Here is a 9,876-nt window from a genome sequence, read left to right as displayed (position 1 = left end):
GCGCAGCTAAAGATCGTTGAGCTCACCCCCAAAAAAACTACCCCAAGTCGAACTTCAATTCACTAGGAAATGAAATTTAATTGCCACAAACTAGATGTCTTTTCTTGTGTGTATTTTTGTGTGAAGAATGAGATAAAATTATCTCTGTTGGGGAAAGAAGTTTTGGGAGAACTTCCAAAATAAGTGCAACACTCAATTTGCACGTTCAATCCTTAGGAGTGGTGGTTTTTTCTTAGGAGTTAAGAAAATAACTTCTCTAGATAATTCCCCACATGTTTATCTTCTTTAAATGGGTCGGGTCAGTCCACCTAGGCGACCCACCCAAAATAATAACCAACAGTTATTTTATTCATGTTTTGATCTCGTGTGGCTATACACCAATGACCAAACCATTGGCGTTACTATCCCGGTATTCAAGGTCCGCACTCATATTCTTTCTTTATAGAGAAGTTTGTGTGCGTCTATGTATACACGTTACTAAAATTAAGAAAAAGGTCTAAAGCTAATACATCATGAAATTCGTGGTTTTGTTTCCTTTAATGTATGTACGTCTACCTAGGGGACAGGGCCGCTAAGGAGTTTTAAAAGTCAATATGACATGTGCCGCTAATATGAAGTTGTGGCCAATAATCCGTCAAAATGGACACGAAAGGGCATTTCAAGAAATCTCGACTTCAAACCCAACGATATGTTTTACCCACCAAAACATACCAAAAATGGCAGAATTTAATATACTTAACCATAGTTAATACTCTCTATATTTCAATTTAAGTGCTTTATTTTTTTTTATTTGTACTAAAAAAACGTCTCTTCAATATTTGATAAGTTGATAAATCAACATCGTATATGTTAAATTTAAAATTATAAAATTTAAAAAATATTTTAATACATTTTACACATTTTTAATTTTAAATCATAAGATTTAATTTCTTTTTTATTTACTATTATTAAACTTTATGTCTAGTAAAATATTTCAACCGGAAAAGAGAAAGCATGTTTTCAACCCACCAAAACATACCAAAAAATGGCAGAATTTAATACTTAATAGTTAATATGTGTTAGGTGAGTTGACCAGTCTGGGTTGGTGGGCGTTGCCTGTCTCCTATGTCCTTCGGCATTGCCTTTCACCTCCTCCATATATTACTCTCCCCTCTCCTTTTTATTCCCTCACAAGTCTCTCCAAACTTAACAAAATTCAGCTACCAAACCTAACCAAATTCAGCTACCAAACCACACCATACTAAGCCAAACAACAACAAAAATATAGAAAAAAACTCTCTAAATTTACTTCTTTTTTCCCCTCGTTTTCATCGCCTTCTTGCTAAATCATCAAGAATTGTGTACAATTCAATTCTTGATAATTTACAGAGAAAATGGAGTCTACACCAGAAAAACTTTCTCCTTTTGATTTTATGGCAGCAATCTTTAAAGGAGGAAAGATATTCGATCAACTAAACAAGTCATCGGATTCAAGTTCGTCGGCTTCATTGACAACTTTGTTAATGGAGAACAAAGATTTGATGATGATATTGACAACATCAGTGGCTGTTTTAATCGGATGTGCAGTTGTCTTAATATGGCGGCGCTCCACCTCGACATCTGCTAAGAAGGTTGTGGACCCACCTAAGTTGGTTGTTCCTAAGTCGGTTAAAGAAACTGAAGAGATTGATGATGGCAAGAAGAAAATTACCATCTTTTTTGGAACACAGACTGGTACAGCTGAAGGCTTCGCTAAGGTTTGTTAATAAATAAATAAAGATTTAACTAATATACCATTGACAGTTTATAATGTCCTTCCACAATTAGTTATTATTCCCTCCATCCCAAATCATGTGGTATCACTTGGCAAGACTTTTCAAATTTATAATCTAAAACAATCCTTACATATTTGTGTCACTATAAATCTAACGTTACATGTCATTTCATTAAGGTTAAAAGAAGAATTTTAAAGTTAAAGTTATTTCTAATTATATAAAGGAGAAGGAAAGCTGCTGCATAAATTGGAACTGAGGGAGTACAATACTCATAGTAGTATTTGTTTACTTTTTATTCTAGGTTACTAAATTTGAAATATTAGACATTCATAATATTCTGAGTGTAAAAAACTAAATAAGTTGAAGTCATGGAATAATTAGAGAAATATTTTGTGAGGATTTGGTGATCGTGATTTTGGGGTTGTAGAATTAGTCAAAAGGAGTAATCATATTGAAGATCCAAAAAGTCAACTCTAAAAAAGTATACAACTTAAAAAATGTAAAATGACAAAAAGTGGATTGTCATCAGAAAAAAGAAATTGATAAAAAGTGGTGTATCAACATATGAGGAAGGGCAATTTTGTGCATCTCACTAGTTTTTGGTGATGTTGATCGTCATGAGGACTAACTAGTGATCGTGAATGTATTTGTACAGGCACTTGCTGAGGAAGCGAAGGCCAGATATGACAAGGCTACCTTTAAAGTGGTTGATATGGTGAGTTTTCTTTTGTTACGTTTTCTTCACAAGTATGATATACAAAGTGAAGTTGTTGATTACGGGAATCAAGATTTCATTGTTTTTGATTGCTTAAATGAATGAATTCTAGGATGATTATGCGGCTGATGATGAAGAGTATGAAGAGAAATTGAAGAAAGAAGCATTTGCATTCTTTTTCTTGGCGACGTAAGTTGCTAGATGATGAATGTTGTATTTGCTAGATGACAAGTTGCATATATGCATTACTAACTTGATTTATTTTTGTTGATCATAGATATGGAGATGGTGAACCAACTGATAACGCTGCCAGATTCTATAAATGGTTTGTAGAGGTAAATGTAATTGATTGACTAAGTGATCTAACATCTTATGAGTCTAAGTTTGTTGCATCTCAGCTTAATCGGTGTTCTGTTATTTTCTGCAGGGAAAAGAGAGGGGTGACTACTTTAAAAATCTTCAGTATGGAGTATTTGGGCTTGGAAACAGACAATACGAGCATTTCAACAAGGTCTGAGATTAATTTTATCGGGTCTTGCACTTGTTCCTGTTCATATATATCCCAATATACATGAGAAACCACTAATATGACAGCTGTTTGTTAACATGTACTTGTTTGTTCTTTTTTTTGTTGTCAGATTGCTAAAGTTGTGGATGAACTTCTGGCTGAGCAAGGTAGCATTCTCTTTTGATTGCAAACTTCAATTCCATTTTTTTACCTGAATATGAAATATTGGATAACTGTTGTTCTCTAGTTGGATATCATACACATTATGCCATCCTGTATAATTAGGATAGTGAATTAGAACATTTTTGGTTATTTTGTATTCACTTGCAGTAAAACAAGGAATTTTTAGTGTTGACTCACATTTTGACTGTAAAAGGCAGCTTTTTTATATAACTTGGTTAGTTCAAAGACCTCGTTAAGTTCAAAAATTAAATCATCGGTGTAGAGGAAAACTGTCTCATTGGGTTCTAGTAATGTGATCTAGGATGTTATCCTCTTTCCACAATTAAATTGCTTCTCAGTTCTTACATGCTAAAGTGTATAAACTACAGGTGGAAAGAGGCTGGTTCCAGTGGGTCTTGGAGACGATGACCAATGCATTGAAGATGATTTTTCTGCATGGTATGCTTACAGAGACTTCTCTTAATATAACAGGAGTTCCCTTTTGTTTTCTAAATATCAGTGTGCTCATAATTACGTGAATGTTGTAGGCGTGATTTAGTGTGGCCTGAATTGGATAAGGTGCTTCTTGATGGGGATGATGCAACTGCTGCAACTCCATATACTGCTGCAGTTTTGGAATATAGGGTTGTTATCCATGAAAAGTCAAGCTTTGACAACGACTTGACTAACGCAAATGGTCATTCAAATGGACATGTCATCGTTGATGCTCAACATCCTTGCAGGTAACAAACCTGCTCTTCCTAAGTCATTGGACTTCATTCTATGTGCATGCTCTATTCAGTTCTAATCTTCCTTCTATGTCTGCAGAGCTAATGTCGCTGTAAGGAAGGAGCTTCATACTCCTGCTTCTGATCGTTCTTGTACTCATCTGGAGTTTGACATTTCTGGCACCGGACTTGCGTAAGTCCACTTTTAAGTCATTCAACATTTTATGCCCTTTTTTGTCTTCAGTGAAGAACTATAGATATACATGGCGTGTGGTTCTAAAATTCTGTAAACAGGGCATTCAATGCATGATTCTAATTCTATAAATTTCTTTTATGGGGAGATTTTGACCTGGAAGTTATTTGAATCCAAGTGATGTCACTGAAGTTGATTGTGGTCATGTTTCCTAAAATGGATCTTGTGTTTCTCAGGTATGAAACTGGTGATCATGTTGGTGTGTACTGTGAAAATTTTATTGAAACCGTGGAGGAAGCTGAAAGGTTGCTAAACATATCACCGGACACATTCTTTTCCATTCACACTGATAAAGAGGACGGCACACCACTTGGTGGAAGCTCATTACCATCTCCCTTCCCTCCTTGCCCTTTGAGAACAGCATTGACTCGGTATGCTGATCTTTTGAGTTCTCCTAAAAAGGTAACTTCTTTGCTGATCTTGCAGTTTCTCGCGTTCATCTGTGAGCTATGAAGTACTCATGCTTAATTGCATATCTTGCAGTCTGCTTTACTTGCTTTAGCCGCATGTGCTTCTGATCCAAATGAAGCTGATCGATTAAGAAATCTCGCGTCACCTGCTGGAAAGGTGTGGACTTGTTGCATCGTACTTTCACTTATTGGAGCTTACCTTTATCATTCTCATGTCTTTGTGTAATCAATTTCTTCAGGAAGAATATGCTCAGTGGATAGTTGCAAGTCAGAGAAGCCTTCTTGAAGTCATGGCTGAATTTCCTTCAGCCAAGCCTTCAGTCGGTGTTTTCTTTGCTTCTGTTGCTCCTCGCCTACAACCGAGATTCTACTCCATCTCATCATCTCCTAGGTGAGTAGCTTTCTGCTGTTCTTCAAAATATTAAAAGTAAAGGCAGTTTTATTACAATATATCCAGGAAGTAGCACAATGAGGATGGAGATAAAATGAGTTAACCACAAAAAGCTAACCTTTTAACGTTTGTATTCCATAATGGGCGATGCAAAATGCGGATTGAAGATATCTGTTTTAAAGATCTTTATTGGAACTATCTTCATATTTCTTGGAGTAAGGTTTTCATTTATTCGTTGAACGTAATACGAGGTATTTTCGACAATGGCAGACATACTGTTGCCGACTACAGCATGTGCTACTGATGTTTTTTCTGCAATATGTCATATTTGCACTACCTTGTGGAAATGAAAGATTGCTTCTACTTCTCTCTCTCCATTTGATTTGACAAATCAGAGAACATAACCTTGTGATCTACATTTACATGCAGGATGGCACCATCGAGAATTCATGTCACTTGTGCGCTGGTTTACGACAAAATGCCAACCGGACGAATTCACAAGGGCGTCTGCTCAACATGGATGAAGGTATTTACTGAATGAAATTTGAACTATTGTAGAACATTCATATAAATTGTAAGAGAACTCACAAAGAACCACTTGACTGGTATTACCATTGTGCACTATGCCAGATGGAGACTTACATCTTTTTGTGGCATTTAGCTTTTTTATTAGGAGTTACTAACTTAAGACTAGTTAGTGATTTTTCCATTTCTATCGAAATTTTTTAGACTTTCATATGTTAAAAGTTAATGTAGCTTTGGCTCTCATTCTGTTTCCATGTGATTCCTCTTTCAGAATGCTATTCCTCTAGAAGAAAGCCTTTCCTGCAGTACAACACCTATTTTTGTTCGACAATCAAACTTTAAACTGCCAGCTGATAACAAGGTTCCAATCATAATGATTGGCCCTGGCACTGGGTTGGCACCATTTAGGGGTTTCCTCCAGGTTAGATTCAAACCATCAGAGACTTTGAAATGTGAGTCTTTGAAATGCAGTGCAATGACACTTCTATTATCTTTCAGGAAAGATTAGCTTTGAAGAAGGAAGGAGCTGAGCTTGGTCCTGCTGTGCTATTTTTTGGATGCAGGAACCGCCAAATGGTTAGTATTAAACTGTTTTTGGATATTTCAGCACAAATTCACCCACATAAGCACGAATTGGTACTACATTTATGGCTTACTATATCCACTCAACTCATCTGTTCATATCTGTAGGACTACATCTATCAAGATGAGTTAGACAATTTCCTCGAGGCCGGTGCACTTTCTGAGCTAGTTGTTGCTTTCTCCCGTGAAGGACCTAACAAAGAATACGTACAACATAAGATGACAGAGAAGGTATGCTGCTCACTCTCTCCTTTATTACTGTCCAAATAGATTTTATGTTATGCCTATTGTTGTTTTGAGATGTCATCTAACTATTTTCTTTTGTCTAGGCTGCGGACATCTGGAACCTGATTTCTCAAGGAGGATACGTATATGTCTGCGGTGATGCTAAAGGCATGGCTAGGGATGTCCACCGGACTCTTCACACTATTGCACAGGATCAGGTAAAACTTCTCAATAACATACTAATTTCTGGCTGTGGTATTTCATTCTGTGCTGTCAATGGGTTGTCCGGTACCTTACCAGCCTCCTTTCAATATTTAATTCCATTAGTCATTTGTCATTCCTGTTAAGGGGTTTTTGATTTGTGGAAATATTCATCACCACTAAGGACCTGGACCAATTCAATGTACTTTACTTGACATGCCACTTTAAGACGCAGAACTGTAAGTCGGATGTTGATAGATATATAACTAGTTTAGCATGGTCTGTGGGGACAGGTCCTCTTGTAGGGCGTTTGACAATGTCTATTTTTTTCCCCTGCAAAAAACATAGTTGTCCCTCACCTTATGGAACAAAGACTTTGGCAAAAGAAAATGAAGCAAATTACAGCACAAGAGGAAACTTCAAGTCTTTTTTTTTTTTGTGTGTACAAATGGATGTGGTGCAAAACCTTTCCTTAGATTGAAGTTATAACTTGGGCTTTACTTTATCTCAGGGATCACTTGACAGCACCAAGGCTGAGGGCTTGGTGAAGAACTTGCAAACGACTGGAAGGTACCTGCGTGATGTATGGTGATCGTCTCATGGATATTGCCTGTATATTATGCAAGCCTATTGTGATTAGAGAAATATATAGGAAAGGCGACATGCAAAGAACAATCAGCCTTTCTCAATACGGAAAAGAAGTGTACGACTTCGTCGTCACAGCTCCATGATTGTATGATTCTTTTTTACTCTTGGATGAAGGATTTTTTGGTTCGTGTTAATTCATATATACAATAGTAAGACCAATAATTATGTTAGTATTAATTTTAGGCAATATTTATTATAGAGCTTGTAACTTCCCTACTGAACTAGCAAGATGGTTCAGACTTCAGACGACATTGTATGCTGTTGATTTTTGACATTGATTTAAGATCATCTTAAACAAATGTTAATTTCAACTTCCAAATGCTCTCTATTTATTTCAACTTCATCTACTTTTAGTTTTCTCACTTGGATCAAATACTTGTTTTAAGCATAAAGTTCAGAAGTTGATAGTGACAAATGTTCCCAGATTGGTTTAGTGGAGATATAACTTGAGCTTATGTTATGTCTGATGTTGATTTGGCACGAATTTAAGAAAATAGAGAAGGTATTTTAATTTTATGATTTTTAATTAAAGATATCTAGAATGTATTATAACGTTCTTTAATCTTGTGGTCTTAAATATGTTACGCGGAAAGTTGAAATTAAAGAGTTATCAAAGTTGAAATTAAAGAGTTGTCAAAAAAGGAAAGATATTCACTCTGTCTCAATTTATGTAATACATTTTTTTTAGTATATTCTAAAAGACTTTTACTGAAATAATTTACAACCACACAAATATTACTAGTTCTTTTAGACCACAAGTTTTAAAAGTTTTTTCTTTATTTTTTAAACTCTGTGCCTAATTAAATTATATTATAATAAATTGGAAAACAGTGAGTAATCTTTTTGAAATAGATTAAAAAGAAAAGTAAATCAAACAAATTAAAATATATGGAGTAAAATTTTCTCTACCTTCTTCCCATAAACCTATCTACTTACTCCTTAGGTTGACAATGACAGATTTTTGGAATTTTGGGTAAGGTTTAAATAAAAGCGTAAAATACGAATGAGGATGGAAATAAAAAGCAGAAGGGTTGACTTAGGTGATGTTACAGCTGCCGGAGAAAAGCTTGAATGACTTTTTTAGAGATTTTGCTGGTACTAGTTGGAGGCGAGGAAGAAAGAACAAAGAAGAAGGAAAAAAAATAATTTAAAAGTGATAAAATGATGTGTAAGGTGTGTGCACATAATGGATCCCGCAGAAATAAGTTGCAACTGACATTTTAACCTAAGTACATAGGGGTGTTTATGCCTTTTCCTGTTATTTTTTTATACCCTTGCAGATTCTAAAACTTAAGTACTCCCTTCGTCCCAAAAAGATTATCCTCTTTTGATTTGACACAAAGTTTAAGAAATATAAAAAGACTTTTGAAATGTGTGGTCCAAAACAAGCCTTAGATATTTATGTGGCTGTTAATCATCTCATAAAGTTAAATTATTTCTAAATATAAAAATGAGACAATCTTTTTGGGACAGAGGGAGTAAACGTAGAAGTTCTGTGCCTTAATAATTTGCATTAATGGACAAGCATATTTTCCGTTTTCATACAAAGACGACTCCAAGAAAACGTGAAATGTCAATATTCTAATTCTATAATTTGGTTTGTCGTGTTTTACCGGAGTCATTTTCCAAGGGAGCCGTGTATTTAGGGGTCGTTTGGTAGGTAGCCAAAATTATCCCGAGATTATAATTCTGGGACTAATTTATCCCATCTTTTGGGATTAATTTACCCCAGGATAAGTGGGATAAGAAGGGATATCCCATCTTTTAAGTTGGGATGCATTTTATACCTTGTTTGGTACAAGGTATAAATTTATCCCAGGATAAATTTATACCTTCTACCAAACATGGTACAAAAAATTAGTGCTGGGATATCCCAGCTTATACCATGCACCAAACGACCCCTTAGGGTAAAGGAAAAAGAATAAAAAACAAAAAATAAAAAATTGCAAAGTTCGATGTTTATTGGGCATAAATGATTTTCATTTCCAATACCATTTGTATTAGTAGGAGCCCATTTGGATTGACTTATAAGTTGCTTATAAGCTGTTTTCAGCTTTTTTAAGTGTTTGACTAGCCAGTTTAAAGCCATTTTGTGCTTAAAATAAGTCAAAAAAAAATATTGGGCCATTTAGCTTAACTTATCTAAAGTAGTTTATCAGCTGAAAATAACTTATAAGCCAAAAAAAAAAAAAAAAAAAAAATGGGCTACCCCAACTTATTTTTTTTTAGCTTATAAGCTGGTTTTTTTAAGACTATCCAAACAGGCTCTAGGATGCATGTCGACGCCGAGTTGGCAAAGAGCCACAGATTGTGGCCTGTGCATCACGACGTGGGATGTCGCTCACAAGTCGTATCCAATGCACACTGCAAAATTTGAATTTTTTTATTCACCTCAACTCAGTGTTTTTATTAAATAAAATAATTAAAATTTAATAATTACAAATTAAAATAATTAATACTCCCTCCGTCCCAATTTATGTATATAGTTTGACTAAGCACGCAGTTTAAGATAGAAAAGAAGACTTTTGAAACGTGTGGTCTAAAATAAATATATTTGTGTGACTGTAAATAATTTCATTAATGGTAAAAAGGAAAGTTTCAATTTAAATTACTTCTAAATATTGAAATATATCATTCTTCATAGGACAGACTAAAAAGAAAAGCGTATCACATAAGTTGGGACAGAGGAATAATATATATCACGTAATCATACTTCAAATATAAAGCGAATTTAAGATTTATAGAACATGAATGCACCACTAAAAAAAAGAAGG

At 35.0% G+C, this 9,876-nt stretch overlaps 1 protein-coding gene across 1 annotated transcript; it reads left to right on the top strand.

Moving 5' to 3' along the window:
- Positions 1-1,099: 1,099 nt before the first annotated feature.
- Positions 1,100-7,421, top strand: LOC132603426 (NADPH--cytochrome P450 reductase-like). Its single transcript, XM_060316477.1, has 18 exons — positions 1,100-1,736; positions 2,410-2,469; positions 2,582-2,658; positions 2,747-2,804; positions 2,897-2,980; positions 3,108-3,144; positions 3,529-3,598; positions 3,688-3,882; positions 3,968-4,060; positions 4,297-4,522; positions 4,604-4,687; positions 4,770-4,921; positions 5,351-5,447; positions 5,718-5,867; positions 5,945-6,022; positions 6,137-6,259; positions 6,358-6,471; positions 6,966-7,421. The coding sequence occupies exons 1-18, from the start codon at positions 1,374-1,376 to the stop codon at positions 7,044-7,046; spliced, it is 2,142 nt and encodes a 713-aa protein (XP_060172460.1). The 5' UTR covers positions 1,100-1,373; the 3' UTR covers positions 7,047-7,421.
- The last annotated feature ends 2,455 nt before the right edge of the window (positions 7,422-9,876 follow it).

The sequence above is a fragment of the Lycium barbarum genome, chromosome 7 (genome assembly GCF_019175385.1).
Source record: "Lycium barbarum isolate Lr01 chromosome 7, ASM1917538v2, whole genome shotgun sequence".
Taxonomy (NCBI): domain Eukaryota; kingdom Viridiplantae; phylum Streptophyta; class Magnoliopsida; order Solanales; family Solanaceae; genus Lycium; species Lycium barbarum.
This window is presented reverse-complemented; position numbering and strand designations above follow the sequence as displayed.